The sequence below is a fragment of the Cloeon dipterum genome, chromosome 2 (genome assembly GCF_949628265.1).
Source record: "Cloeon dipterum chromosome 2, ieCloDipt1.1, whole genome shotgun sequence".
NCBI classification, from domain to species: domain Eukaryota; kingdom Metazoa; phylum Arthropoda; class Insecta; order Ephemeroptera; family Baetidae; genus Cloeon; species Cloeon dipterum.
The window spans coordinates 23679704-23694786 of record NC_088787.1 but is presented as its reverse complement, the minus strand read 5'-3'; the positions used below and the strand labels follow the sequence as shown (position 1 = coordinate 23694786).

Sequence of the window (15083 nt, the reverse complement as noted above, 5' to 3'; positions counted from 1 at the left end):
GTAGCGAAAAAATAACCAAATTTCCATAAATGCTTTGACAGTTAATGTGCAAAAAACGATAAGTATATATAGCTTCGTGGAATACGCGCCTGTGAAGAACTAGCAAGGTCGGTTGTCTGGCCCGCGCCTCCTTGGCGCAGCCTTGATGATGTTGTCCACGCGCAGGATCATCTCAGCAGCCTCAGAGGCGGACAACAGCACCTGCCGCTTCACCACAAAAGACTCAGTGATACCAAGGTCTTTCATGCAGCCTACCATGCCCTGTTCCATATCTAAGTGTATAAATTTGGTATTAATGAGAGTTAAAACAAGCCTTAATAGTCTTACCGAGTCCCGTGGTGTTTTCACCCTTGCTGTGCGCAGCCCTGAGCTCGCTGACCAGCTGTGCTGAGTCATATCCTGCGTTGTCAGCGATGGCAGTGGGCAGCTGCCTGAGTGCCCTGGAAAATGCCTCCATTGCCATGGCTTCCTTGCCTGGAATGCGTGCTGCCTCATCGTTGATCACGTTGGCCATGAGCATTTCGCTGCAACCTGTGTAACAAAAAGTGATAGTATTTTAGACTAAATACTCAAGATTGTTTTATATACCAACCTGGCAAATATTTCAACCCACAAAGCAACACAGAACACAGAAAATTATTGGGGGCTTTTAGCCATCCATCGTATTACTATTTAAGTATAGTTCTTGTGGTATACCAATTTCAAGCTTATATCATAACTGTTTTATGAACCCATTTGAAAATTTAACAGTATATTCTATCAATAAAATTTGTAGTCTACAGTGAACTTATGTAAACCCCTATTCATGATTAAACAATTCAAAGCTAGAAAAAAAATAAGAAATAGATTCTCAAAACAATAGCAATCAAATAGCTTTGAGAAAAAAACAAGGGAAACTGTCAGTTTGGAAGAAAATGCGTCTCGCGTAACCAAAACATATTTTGCAATAAATCACTATGTATCACATTTATAAATGTAAATATGTTAAATGGCAAAGTACTTACCACCGCCATAAACAGTTCTGGTCTCCCTGACCGTAGCGGCAAGGACGCAGAAGGCATCATGCAGAGATCGCTCGGCTTCATCAAGAATCTGCTGAGTGGCACCCCTGATGACGACAGTGCACGCCTCACCAAGAGGTACGCCTCCAAAGCGCAGCAGGGTGTCTTGTCCAATCATTACTTCCTCCACAAGATCGCAATGTCCCAATTTGGCCATCTCAGGATGATCAAAGGTGGAAACAATTCCACCACCTGTGACCAAAGCCAATCGCTCGATGCCAGCAAAACCAGCATGTTCGATGGCCATCACACCTGCGTCGGCAAACAGCTGCTCAGGGTAGTTGTAGATCAGTTGTCTGCAGAGTTCAAAGTTAGTTATGGATATCAAGACAGGAGCTGTGCTTGCTACCTGTTAATAAACACATTGATGTTGTGGTTGACGATTTTGTTGACCTTGTCCTTCATCTTTTCTTTTTCAGCCAACTCCAACTCGGCGATTTTGGAAACAGCATCAACACAGACACGAGATCCAAATACCTGAAATATAAAATAATTAATACCTATATTGATCCAACTTAGAAAACTAAATTATATCAAATACGATATTACGCTTCATTTTCTTACTGAACATAGGAATTCCAAATATTTTTAACTCCGTTTTTGTTTAACATCGTCATTGAATACGTTTTCACTTGATTAAAATTCTTCCTTTTCAAACCTTTCTTTAAATAACATAAGATTTGATTACAAGTTAAAATAACAAAGATCTGTTTAAGCTGTTTCAAGTTCCTGAATCATATCTACCAGACTGTTGATACCTTAATTTTATCGGTGTCCATTGCCGTGTTAGCAATAAGAATGCGGGCCTTCTCAATGCGCTTGGGCTGGTGCAGACCAGGCTTCTTGTCCAGCAGGAAGCCGTCGTCAAGGAATGAGTCTTCCATGCAGCCACCCAGCTTCTTGATCACCTGAATAGCACTCAGGTCACCTGATCCCTTTAGTCGCAAAACGGCTTCAACAGCCAGATTCGCAAAATACTCCTTATTCTGGGACAAGATCTTTGAGCTCAGGGTGGTCCTGGCGATGTTCAACAGATCTTTGTGGAACTTTTCTGGATCTCCACTAATATTTTAAGGTTAATTTGATTGAAGCTTTTAGACATGTCAAGGATAATCACCTGTTGTCCACGGACGCTTTCTCCAATGAGGCTAGCGCAATATGAGAAGCTCTCCGCCACCCAGCGATTATGATCTGAGGATGGATTTTCTGCTCAATCAGTTTCTCAGCTTCTCTCAAAAGCTCAGCAGCTGCAGATTTCAAGCATGTTTATAATCTAGCATTTTTAGAAAATTAGGAAGTTAACTGCTTACCAAGAACAATGGCAGAAGTGGTACCGTCACCAACCTCGTCATCCTGCACTCTGGACATGTCGACGAGAATTTTAGCTGCAGGGTTGTCCACCCCGATCGCCTTGACGATTGTAGAGCCACCATTGGTGATTTCCACCTGTCCGGCACTGCGCCCGTGGGCCACTAGAATTTTGTACATGCCTTTGGGACCCAGAGTGCTCTTCACCAGGTCGCCGACAGCAATCACACCCACAAAACTTGACAGACGTGCTGTCTCGGCACGCTCCTCCTCGGCTTCATTCCTCAAAATTCTTACTGGGTTTAGGGCAACCTGAAATTGAAAATTAAATCTTACACAATAATGGCGTCCAATTTTTACTGGTTGAAAATGAACTAATGAAACGTGAAAAATAAAATAAAGAGACGACCTTCAAATTTATAAACAATGTCATGCATGTGGCAACAGAAGCAAAATTTAATTAATTTTAAAATCAACAAAAAAAAATAAGTAATATTTTTTAGCCTCCTTGTATAAATACAAATAAGGATATGGTAAAGTTACAGTTTCTGCCGCGTTACACATCTCGCCAGTTCTTAGGAGAATCCCATGTTAAAGTAGGGGTGGCGAAAACTGTAACTTGGCGGCGAAAACTGTAGTTTTCCCATATGTATATATTTATGTTTAATTATATGCATGATTAAATAGTCATTCAAAATATATTTTAGACAAGTCTAATGGTTTTATTTTAGTCTATGAAAAAAGTTTAATTCCTATTTTATGTTCAAAATGAGTATTTTTTAGCAGCAGGTTGTATAACATATTTTTGTAAATATTCTTACTCTTAGATTGAAGTCGTGATCAATCGGCGTGACCAGTGTATGTATCATATATTACTTACTTATAATGTTGAATGTATATATTCATAATTTTACTGCATTATTCATAATTACATAATTATACCAAATACTCCAAATAGTCCTTTTTTTGACTCTTTTAAAATACAAAAAACGCATATATCCTAGCTGTCGCGTCAACAACAGCTATCTACTATAAGTAACAGTTACTATAATTATGCATCCTCTGCTTTAGATATATGTTATTGTTTCCTTACAACCATGTAATCAGTTAAAAATAATATCACCTCTTTTTCGGATGCGTCGACACGCGAGACGACCTTGGCCATATCTTTCTTACCCACCAGACTCTCTGGGCCAGGCACATCAGCGGTGAAGATAATCTTGCTGCCGTCAGAAATTTCGACAGCCCCAGCAGCCTCTGACGACGACCTTGGCCTGCTGGTTGACCTAGCGGCTGAGTACCTTGTGGATGTGTTGCAGTGAAATTTGGGCGGTGGCGGCGGTGGCTCGACCACAATACTGGGCACGACCATGGGTTGCTGTAACATCAACAAAAGAGTTCAATAAATAAGTTAAACCGCGCAGTTATAAGATATAGTATATTTACTTCTTCATTTTCGGCGACGAATTTCACAATACACACCAAGCTATGTACTATCTCAAAGCAGTTTTTCAACCAGTAAAGCGATGTTGGTTGATCAAGTTGCCACAAAGTTATTCGTACAATCAAAATCGCAGTGTTGACAACAAGCGACACAGCGTTGTACGTTTTCTCTCTATCCCAGAAGCAATTGTAAGTACAGCAAGTAAATGTGTTTTCTGGTTCTTTTTTGTCTTTTGTATACGCTGCCAAGTAGATAACTAGTGAGGGAAGGATTGCCATTATAGCTATTCCTGTGGTTATCAAGATCACCCGATGCCAATTAGGTTGTTTATCAGAGTTGTAGTCTTTAGTACAAGCTAGGCAAAGCAAAAAAGAAGCGTCCATCGCGACAGCACTTGCCCTATCAAACGGTAGGGACTTTTTTTCATTTGCCTGGTACAGTCTTCCAGTGATTTTGACAATGGCAGCATGCTGGATAGCAGGTATTGCCATGGCAGCCTATACAAAACAAAAAATTTCATCAAAATATTAAATTTGCTCGTTATAGCTATAACCAGAGGGCTGTCTTAGAACGGGGTTTAAGTTAGTTTAAGTCCTATTTTCAGCCAGACGGGGTATATTTATGGTATGAGAAAGCGATTTCACTTTCAAAGACAAAAAATACACACCTCTCGCTTTATTAAAATTGTTGTGAGAGTAACATGTTTGATGCCATTAGTAAAAAATTAACCGAAACGCGTGTCGCTTCGAAAAACTGGTCCATCATAAATATGAAAAGTAAACATGGTTATTTAAAAATTGAATTAAATATATCACCTTCAAAATCATCTCTGAAGTAGTGTCCACTGATGCTCGCAGCGCAAACACAATATCAATCGAAAACACTACGAGGCTTAGTGCGTAGAGTAGCAATGCATACTTGTAAAATAGGTTTGAAGTTGAAGTACGGGGAACTGGCTGGTTCTGTGCAACTGCTGGATCTTCTCGGCATAAGTAATGTAACACAATGATGGCTCCACAAACCAATGGCAATGCATTGGCCACTATGAAGTACACATCGTGGTCTGTTCCGTTTACTTGCAATGCTTTTTCTGTTGCTTTACATATTAGGACAAGGGTTAAGCCAGGAAGGGTAGCCAAGCCTAGTATGGCAACGGCGTACACCACTTTGCGCGTAATCCTGAAAACAAAAATATATGTGCATGTTATTTATGCAAATACGTCAGTGTGCTCGCTCATATAATAGCAGCAGCTGTTATTACCAGTAGAACACCGTTAAAAATAAAATGTTATATTTGACCAAGGACACCCATAAATAAATAACAATTAAAATTTAAATATTAAAAATAATAAATCTTACCTGTTCGGCGGTGCAATGATTTCTTCAAATATGTCGTATAGGCTTTTCACTACCGTTGGGACTGGGTTTTCTTGATTAACTTCCACAGCTTGCGGGGCTTGCGTATCCTCGATGACATTCATATTTAACTAATCTGAAATTTAACTTTTTTAATGAATAAAATTAAGAGAGTCCTGAGATGATTGACCTATCGCCTGACAGCCCGAGATGACAAGGTTGCCAAAAGGTGGCTCACTGGTGGAAACCTCAGCCGGGCGCCGGGATTTTTCACAACTTCCCTGTTAAGCAAGAAGGATAAAATAACTATTTTTTCATGTTACTTGGAAGGCCAAGGTGCGAGAATGTTTGATGGTAATTCCGAACATGCTACGCATGGAAATCCCGACCACCGGGCTGTCGACCGACTTTTTTTAATTCTTAGTTTTAAGGGGCCAAAATATTTTTATTATCGATTTAAGACGGCCCACAGTTTGTTTCTTTATTAATTAGAGGACACGGAATTTAAGGACGAGAGACGAGACACCGCAGGCGGGCAGCCAATGGTTAGCTTTTGGATACCCATATCTCTGTATTTAATTTACACACACACGCATACAGAAATTGAACTATTTTATATGAACAAATTAGGAAGTGAAATTTTACGTAAGAATGGGGTGCACGTTAGGTGACCAAATTTTGATGATGACCAGCCGCGGTTGCCCGAAGGGTTGGACATGCAATGTAACCAATGGGTGCCCATCTGGGTGCCCACGGAGGGTAGCCGGGTGACCGCAAGCGGGCACCCAATCCTTTTGGTTGACTTTTTTTCGGTGGGACTGGGAACTGGTACGTGAAGTGAACAGTCAAGCAGTTTGACCACTTTACAGACCGACAACCGTTCGCCAGGAGGAAGTAAAGACTTTATCCATTACCTACACACATTCTGAACAATAGTTTCAGCGTGGACGACCTACTGGCGCGGTCACTGTTGAGCCTCAAGGGTGACGATTGGCGCAAAATGAGACACAACCTGAGTCCCACCTTCACTGGCAGCAAGTTACGTGGAATGACTGAGCTGATGGTGCAAATTGGCGTTCATTTCACTAAATTCGTATCCAGTAGATCAAATCCTGACGAGCCTCTAGAAATGAGTGTTACCTTCAGACGGTAAAAATCATAGAAAAGCTGAAAACTGCCGCATTTTAGCTGGTTCCAAAATAGGTTTGCGGCGGACGTGATTGCAACCACTAGCTGCTTTTGGCACGCCATCAAATTCGTTGCAGGAAATTTTACGTAAGAATGGGGTGCACGTTAGGTGACCAAATTTTGATCATGACCAGCCGCGGTTGCCCGAAGGGTTGGACATGCAATGTAACCAATGGGTGCCCATCTGGGTGCCCACGGAGGGTAGCCGGGTGACCGCAAGCGGGCACCCAATCCTTTTGGTTGACTTTTTTTCGGTGGGACTGGGAACACTGCAAATCAAGAGTGTTTGAGAAAAATATTCCCGGTTTAAGGAAGATGGTTCCGGGGATATTCTTGAGGGAAACAAATAATATCTGGGCTAGGCTAAACTATTTTATGTTTAGGTTCAAACAAGCCATAGCATGCCAGCAATTTATCCAGCCGGGCTCCTTACAAATAAAACTTTCCAACTTATAAATTATTACAATATACAATTTTTGACTCATTTTTTAAAATAATTAAATGCTTCTTGAACCATTTCGACAAAATTTATGAAAAAAAAAATCGAACTTAAACATCAAAGAGCGCTGTCTCCAGCTCCTGCTATGTGTATGTACGCATTCCCCTCAACCCAGTCTTGCATAGCCGGGATACTAGAGCTCAATGCAGTTCTAATACAGGCACGCGGTTGCATGCTTTCTGCGTGTCTCTCATGCATGTGCCTGTCTAAACTTGTAACTAACGCAACGTTCAACAAGCACCCAAATTTTCATTGTCGAATTGATTGTTGACCTTTTCTTGCAACAAGGAAATTCGCGTTTGGTTGTTGAAAGTAACGCAATTTTGCTGGGACCAGGACGAATTTAAACCTGTACGGTTTGCCACTTGCAAGAGGAACCAAAAGAGACGGGTTGCGAAAGCAGTCTCGATCGAGGGCCACTTATTTAATTAGTAATCAAAATCAAGCTGAAAAATTTAATGAAACGCATCGCAAGCAAAATGCTATTCTAACGATAATGTGCGCTTTCACTGAACACAAGGTGTTGTATTATTATTGATAGAGCGACTGCAACCATAGGAAATCAGCAGCTACCAGCCGCGGGAGGGCCCAAGCGTAAAAAAACGCATTCTTCCCAGAGCTTTAGTGCACAGCAAAAACCCGACAACCACCTAGGAGTGCCAGACTTCCAAAACTAAAACCCGGAGATTTTGGACTCGAAAACCCGGAGATCCCTATACTCCCCGTGTTAAATTTTCAGTCCCAAACCCGGAGATCCCTATGCTCCCGTGTTAAAGTTTTCAGTCCCAAACCCGGAGATCTCCGGTCGAAACCCGGAGAGTGGCAGCCCTACAACCACCTCGCGACGCACCTTGAGCAGGAGCTAAATTCACAATCGCTGCAGCAGTTTCATTATCATTAAGGTGTCAAAACACTACTTACCCTTTTAACAGTATTTAAACCCTCACACGGACGCACGACCATTCGCGGCGACAATACAATCATTACAGAAAAACTTTGTTCATCCCCACCCCTTCCCCTCTTTTGGTGACTCTAGCTGTTTATTCGCATCTCCTACCTTTACTCTCCTTAAGAAAAACGAAGGAGGAAGGAGTCAAGTTCCAAATCAGTTCGCAAACTCCCAATATAGATTAATGAAGTAAAGTAGCACGCAGCGAAGCAGGAATTATTTGTGTAGTCAGTGATCCTAGCAGTCCCAGTTCCGCCGCCCGTCGCCCACCCCGCGCTCCATAACAGGCAGGCAAAAGCACTGGCAGCATAGGCATTCCATGCAGGCCCGTGCCAGCATGTGCAGCCAGACTAAAAATCGCGCTAAAGACACCGCGCGCAGACTAAAAATCCTCTTTTTAACTCTCATCTTTGTCCTTTGTGAACAGACCTTTTACACATATGACCGTTTATTTGTACGATTAAATAAAAAATATTCAATTGGCTTTTAATTTAGGAAATTATTTGTCATTTAATTCTTGTTGAAAATATTTGTACCGTTAAATTTTGGAGCTTTTTAAAAAAATAAGTTGGAACATCAAAAAATTGTTTGATTTGAATAATTAAATTTAGTTCATCCATTTGGCCGCTTGGAAAAAAGGGCTGGTCGAGGGCGGCGAGGGTGTCTATCGGACGCAGAATTTTGCGGCGAGTATGGAAAACATTGGTTATAGGACAAATAGGACCAGAGCTATGAATTTTTAAAGGTCGAAAAACACGGTTTGTGAAATTTTAAAATTTTAGTTTTTGGGGCCTGGCCGAGGCCCTTGTAGGCCGGCGGACAATTTTTGCTACACCAGACGATGCGCCTCCACGGTCCCGGTGTGCTCGTGTGCTATTTTTTTAAAATCCGACGATTTTTCGGGACGCGGCGGCATACTTTCGGCAAAATGTTCCAAAAAGTTAAAATTTAAAAAAATTAACGTGACCCGAGGTTTTTTGGGATATGCCGCCTAGCCATCTGAGCTAGGTATTGAATGAAGATCATTTTATGCGAGTTTCATCAAAATCGTACACTAAGGTTTGATTTTTGGAATTTTTGAGGAAGTCGGTAATTCATGTTTTCGCCTAAACTTGCAACTTTCGGCCGCCGAATCTCACGAATGGAGCAATTAATAAAAATTCTGTACGATGCTGATTTAGCGCTCTGTATCTGGCAATCGTTTGAGACCAAGTACGGCACGATCAAATCAAAATTTGAAAATCGGTATCGCTTTGAACTTAAAAAAACCCGGTATTTTTCAACTTCGCCCATAAGAATAACAGGGGAAAACAAAAAGTGGCGATTTTTTCGAGACGCAGACCCCAAATGAAATGTAACTTGTTTCAACCAACGCTGATGACCGACACGGGTCTGCGTACCAATTTTCAGATTTTTCGAGCCCATAGAAAAAATAAAATTCGGGTTTTACGTGTTTTTTACTTGGCCGTCGCGGCGGCTCTGCAGCCGAGAATGGTTTTATTTTCCGCAAATTTCGACCGCTCGTGATATCTGTGACCACGAACCGTCATAGGATACATAATCGTTTCGGCTTTCATGGTAAATACCCTGCCGACCTTTTCCAGGGTAAAACGACCTGAAATCGCTCTCGATGCTTGTGTTGGTGCTTTTTTCGCACTTTCGAGCTCAATTCGCGGTAATTTGAGTGGATTTTTAACCCTCGCCCGCCACCAACCTTCCTCAGGTCGATGTACATGAGGGCTGCCGGTTTAGTCGCTTCTTTCGGATACTTTGACACACTTTTGGTCATTTTAAGCGCTGAATTCGTCAATTTGAACACGGGTGCAAGGCGGTGACTTTTTTGGTTTTCACGATTTTTTTTTAAACGTTATCGTTTAATACTTCCTACACAACAATTTTGCGAAGCGCGGTGTGGCGGCGAGGGTTTTTGAGGCGTTTTGTGCGGCGGTGCACGATTTGGCAGTCGACAATTTCGCGAAGCGCGGTGAGGCGGCGCTCGATTTTGGCGGAGCGTTTATGCGGCGAAGCAGACTTTAAATGCCCAATAGATGAATTATGTATCAAAATGATTTCTTTACGCTACTTTCGCCTTTTGGAAAGAAATTTATCGGCATAAAGTTGGGTTTATTATTTCCAAAATTCAACCGCTCGTCCGAACGTCGACTAGGACCCCACGTTGGATTCGTCTATAATGCGTATATTCTACCATACTAATACGCGATGCGTGCAAAGATTTTTGCGCTTCGACCCGGCTGAAGACGGTTTCCGGACCCGCCCCCCGAGTGGCCGAGGACCCCCGGAGGAGCCGCCCGCCGGGCCCGGGGGGGCCCCGCAGGGGCCCCCGACGTAGGAGGCGTCCCTATCTTCCAATGTAAAAAAATCGGCAATTCGGCCCCGATCACCGCCAAACCCGGGTGGTCGACGCGGGGGGGTGCGCGATGAAGATTTGCATTGGCAAAACCGCCATCTTTCCCATAGGCGAATATGACCATTACTAATGCGGCTGAGTAAAAATAATAAGTTGATATCAAGCTATATAATCTCTGTGATTTCTAATTTTGAATTTTTTTATGTTAATCCTTTTATTTTTTTATGTTTAACGTCTTGTATTTAACTGGAGCTCCAGTTCCCATAAGGAACACACACGGCGATCGAACGATACTGTCCACGCGTCGCTCTTATAGTATTGCTGGATTTAAAACAGAAGCTCGCGATTGCAAGGCTTGTATATTTATATCTTCTTACAATAATAATTATAAAATTATCCATTCGCTCTGCATGAGAATGGGCACTTCTCGGTTATTGCGCTGGAGAGAAACGAGTAGAGGAAAATGCTTTAACTGTCAGTCGAGCATTGTGAATTTTGAGCACACGTCAATCACACGATTGTCAAAACTCTCCATGCCGTCTGTTGGGAGAAATTATGGCAAATATTGATGATTTTCAGAGAAAGCACATTGAAGTGCATTTGGTAAATGGCATTTCATTTCAAGCAGCTGCAAAATGCTTTTTATAAGTTTTAAATGCACGACTCCATAATTCCTTTAAGAAATTAAAACAATGCTAACTTTGAGGCCGATTTTCTTAAAATTTAAAGTGCTAAGAGCTACCTAATGGAAAATGCAAAAGAAATAACATTTAAAACCCCGGCGTTTATTTATTTATATATTCATTTCTTATTGCAACAGCTTAGCAAAAGGGAAAATTTCGGTTTAGATTCAAAAGTAATTTTTGTATTAGTAATGATATATCTATCACCAGGGGTTCATTTTGGAGCCTTTTGGACAACTCCACGCTTCCGCAAACTCGTTCATTTTTGACAGGGTTCCCAGCACCATTGACCGGCCAGGTAACAAATTATTTACAGAGGTGGGTGACGTGTTTGAACACCACATCTGCAACAAACGCAATATTTAGCAAAGTTGGCAATCTCAATTATTCTTTAACAACTGCAAATTCAAATTAGGCAGCATTAGAATCATGTAAAACTTACGTTCGCGAAACTAAGGAAAAAGATTTGCTCTTCTGAGTAATCTTCCACACAGCGCCGAGGGACATCATTATAGTAGTACGCTTTAAAGGAATTCTGCAGCCCAAAGATGTAGGCCAGCCATTCGTCTTGCGTTGCCTAACAACAAATTATTTTATTATCAGCGCGGTTCTGAATTAGACGATCGATTATTTGTTCTGATCTTTCAATCGTTGCCGGACCTTCGAATGAGCAAAAATCATGTAATTTTAGCCTCTTGGGCCATTCATATTACTTAAAATAGTCTAAACCCGCTTTTATCTTCAAAATCCGTTCGAACGAAAATATTATTCTTCGTTTCATATGTTACCATTTTTCCTGTTTTGACGTAAAAATATAGAAAACTTATTGTTTTGCATTTCTTTTTCTTAAATATGACAAAAACACACACTTGACATTTGGACAAAAAAACGTACTTTTGTTTGTTAGAAGCACTAAATTTTGACAAAAAAAAAACGTGATATTTGGGCTGACAAGATGGCTCTATGTATCCATTTCAACCAGTCAAAAGCTGTTTAAAACCACCAAATTTGCACATAAATTGGGATTTGACTATATTTCTCTATAGAAATACGCAAAAAAATCAGGAATTATATAAAATATCAATAATCTAGTTTATCGCAAAAGTTTCTAACAATAAAAGACTGCAGTGCCTAAACAGTAGAAATCGAACACCAGATTAAGGAGATCAATTATTTAACAAGAAAAGGGGCAAGATATCAGGAAGGAACAAAAAGATTGAGATCATTTACCTGGCTTTCCCCGTCTCGTAGTTTACTCGTGGTTGTGTTATTGCTCTTACTGCGATTTTCGTCACAAATTGACGCTTCATTAAACCTCTTCACATGACCAATGTTGATGGCGCGGGTGATTTCAAAGCTAATAAGAGTGCTGATCGCTGCGAAATCCGCAGGGCTGAAAGCACATTTATATATTCTCTCTGTTGCACCATCAAAATCTACAAAATATTCACTTGCCTCTTACGAAGTCTATGAATTGGAGGTTGCAACAAGCTTACTGGGATTGCTGTCACAGAAATAAAAATAATTAATTTGCTCATTGTTGATTGTTTCCATACAAATCGAATTGGTTTCCGGATCGTAATGGACGTTGGCCTTGCTCTGGTCACTGTAATATACTAAAGTAGGATCTCTCTTCGGCGTAAGATACAGTGAGTTCAATTTTGATGCTTCCAAAGCGGCCAGAATCTTCAAATGCAACTCAAAAAAATCACCATCGACGAAATTGATCTGAATAAACAAGAAGCAATATAACCATTAACGAATATCTAGATAAAAATTTGCGATAAAATAGCAATTTAAAACAGAGGAAAACTTCATGCAGCACTTTAAGAAATAAAGATTACCCATATACCCAGATTGATTTGATGAAAAAAATATAAATGCCCAGTTGTATGTATGTATAATTTATGTATTTTAAGCAGACGCACTTCAAAAAAGGAAATTATTTGAAATAAAATTCTTGAATGTCCATCTGTGCTTCAACAGGTCTATAAAATTGCAACAAAACCCAGTTTTCGAATTTGAAAAATAGTTTAACAGAAAAATTGGAGAGCTAGAAATTGTAACATTGAGCAAAATTTTCTAACGCGAATATATATATATATATATATATATATATATATATATATATATATATATATATATATATATATATATATATATATATATTGGTTTGGTTGATTTACACGCGTTTAGAAGATTTTAACTTTGGTTCAAAAGGCTTAAAATTGCATTATTAGTGCTCCTTTGATGGCCCGTAACGATTGTTGGAAGAACAGAATAAAATAATCGATCATCGTCTGATTTTCACAGCCCTACCAAGGAGTAGAATTGCTCTAGTTTGCTGGGGAACAGCGGCTCATCGGGGTTAACCACATTGGCTCTTAGTGATTCAATTTTCTTTATTTCCTGTTTCTTGGTCACTGAGTACATCCAATTCAGATAACGTTGGATGTACTTTTTAATTTCACTAAACATCCATAATGCCTGAAAGTAGAATTATAATTATTGGTCGTTTTTTCGACTTTTGGAGCATGGTTATAATTATCCGAATTTATGTGAAATAAATCATAAGATTCGACACAAAATAAGAATGCGTTATTGGGAAATTAGAAAGATACTCTTTTTCTGTCAGTTACTATGATCATAAAAAATAATTTTTTTAAGCAACGCTATACTCAATTCATGTGCCAGTAAATAGCAATAATTGAATAATTATTTTTCTTTCACCTGTTCTCTCAGGTCTTTGTCGAGATGGATCTTAGCGTATTCGAAGTTAACGATAAATCCGTACGCTTTGTTGACCATTTCCACGCAAACCTTCCACCTTGGAGTAATTATGCGGGTGCCACCGACCTTCTGCCAGAGTTTTTGCTGCCTCATTTGGAATTCTCTTGTTGTGTAAGGGGCAAGGGCTGAAAACACTCTCCACCAGATGTACATCTCTGAATTTTAAATATTGGGTCAAAATAAAAAAAAAATATTTTATTATCACTGTTAGAGGTACGTATTATTATTTTTATTGACACTATTTTTAACTTTTTGGCCTTTTTGGTAACTTTTTCCAAGTAAGGCCGATTTGCAAAATATCTCTCACCGATCACTTCAGGGCTGCTGGTTTGAAGCAGTCGGGACCACCGCACGAAATATTGCTGATCTCTAACTATGATCCGCCTGTCCTTTTCTTTTCTCATAAGGCTGGCGTTTTCGTCGATATCGAGCACTTGGTTGAAGTACAAAGACCAGTTGAACTGGTTGAGTTCGAAAAAGTTGAGAGATGAGAATAAACTTTGTACATATTGAGGAAATGGTCAAGTTACCCTGTTGGTGGAGCTTTTTCTGATATGCGAGTCGGTGATCTCCTGCAATTCACTCGCGGTTATTTCCAGGTAATGCCCCGCATTTGTCGTCATGTTCCTCAGTTTCGAGTGAAACGCATATATATCGCATGCCATTCGCTTCGCGTCAACAGTCGCGCCTGGAACCTACGAATTTCACACCAAGCATAGAATGATTGGGTCTTTTAGCGACATTTAAAAAAAAATTACGTGTTTGATGAACATGTTGATGAAATCAGCAATAAAAGCTTCCATAGTATCTCGTCTGTCTCCCTGACATTGGGTCTCTGGAAACTCCTTATAGCTCCCTTTATGTACCTGCAAAATCAACAAAAAATTCGTAGAAGAAGGAAAATCGCTGAAAATAGCATTCTTTCAAATATGAAATAAAATGATGCGCATTTGTGTAAATTTTACTGGATGAGTTATTCCATTTTTTATTACAACATGGGATAAAAACAAAATTGGTTTCACTTAGCAACATCGGGACAATATTTCTTAAATTTCTAAATACCGCTCATGAAAAATAGGATTTAAATAGGTAACCAAATCAAAAATAGATATTTTAAATTATACTGATCCCGTCATGCTTTTATAACATTTATATATATATATCAATTGGTGGATATATATATTTTTAAAAAGGGGTCCATATTCAGACCTGCAGGACGTGTTTGGAGTTGTCTAATGGATGCTGGATGATGTCTAATGAGAAGAAAATGCTATCGCCCAGCATTTTTTCTGCGTTGACTAGAGCACTTTGCCACGAAAATCTTTCTTGTTTCTTCAACGTCGGCACTTGCGGCAGCCCTAGAGAGCGTAAAACTTCCAGAATGGGCTCCACGCCCTTCTTTTCTATTTTTTCTAAGGAAAATACATATTATCTGTA

General features: G+C 40.1%; 2 protein-coding genes across 2 annotated transcripts; both read right to left on the bottom strand.

The window, feature by feature from the left end:
* Positions 1–38: 38 nt before the first annotated feature.
* On the bottom strand, positions 39–4106 carry LOC135936609 (T-complex protein 1 subunit beta-like). Its single transcript, XM_065479489.1, has 9 exons — positions 3816–4106; positions 3493–3747; positions 2372–2681; positions 2179–2308; positions 1820–2123; positions 1411–1538; positions 1005–1357; positions 328–531; positions 39–272 (listed from the first exon to the last, which is right to left on the bottom strand). The coding sequence occupies exons 1-9, from the start codon at positions 4089–4091 to the stop codon at positions 100–102; spliced, it is 2133 nt and encodes a 710-aa protein (XP_065335561.1). The 5' UTR covers positions 4092–4106; the 3' UTR covers positions 39–99.
* A 6856-nt stretch (positions 4107–10962) lies between these two features.
* Positions 10963–13748, bottom strand: LOC135934992 (neprilysin-11-like). The gene is made up of 6 exons (XM_065477019.1): positions 13587–13748; positions 13176–13343; positions 12413–12584; positions 12087–12360; positions 11299–11433; positions 10963–11200 (listed from the first exon to the last, which is right to left on the bottom strand). The coding sequence occupies exons 1-4, from the start codon at positions 13737–13739 to the stop codon at positions 12293–12295; spliced, it is 561 nt and encodes a 186-aa protein (XP_065333091.1). The 5' UTR covers positions 13740–13748; the 3' UTR covers positions 10963–11200; positions 11299–11433; positions 12087–12292.
* Positions 13749–15083: the final 1335 nt, after the last annotated feature.

What these genes read in the sequence shown, in the direction of transcription:
- LOC135936609 (XM_065479489.1), bottom strand. Translation starts at nt 4,091, where the DNA reads ATGGCAATCCTTCCCTCACTAGTTATCTACTTGGCAGCGTATACAAAA. An exon ending in TCGACGCATCCGAAAAAGAG is followed by an intron (nt 2,682 to 3,492) that starts GTGATATTATTT and finishes TTTCAATTTCAG; the next exon opens with GTTGCCCTAAACCCAGTAAG. An exon ending in CACTTCTGCCATTGTTCTTG is followed by an intron (nt 2,309 to 2,371) that starts GTAAGCAGTTAA and finishes TGAAATCTGCAG; the next exon opens with CTGCTGAGCTTTTGAGAGAA.
- LOC135934992 (XM_065477019.1), bottom strand. Translation starts at nt 13,739, where the DNA reads ATGAGGCAGCAAAAACTCTGGCAGAAGGTCGGTGGCACCCGCATAATT. An exon ending in ACAAAGACCTGAGAGAACAG is followed by an intron (nt 13,344 to 13,586) that starts GTGAAAGAAAAA and finishes TTCTACTTTCAG; the next exon opens with GCATTATGGATGTTTAGTGA. An exon ending in TAGAGCAATTCTACTCCTTG is followed by an intron (nt 12,585 to 13,175) that starts GTAGGGCTGTGA and finishes TTGTTTATTCAG; the next exon opens with ATCAATTTCGTCGATGGTGA.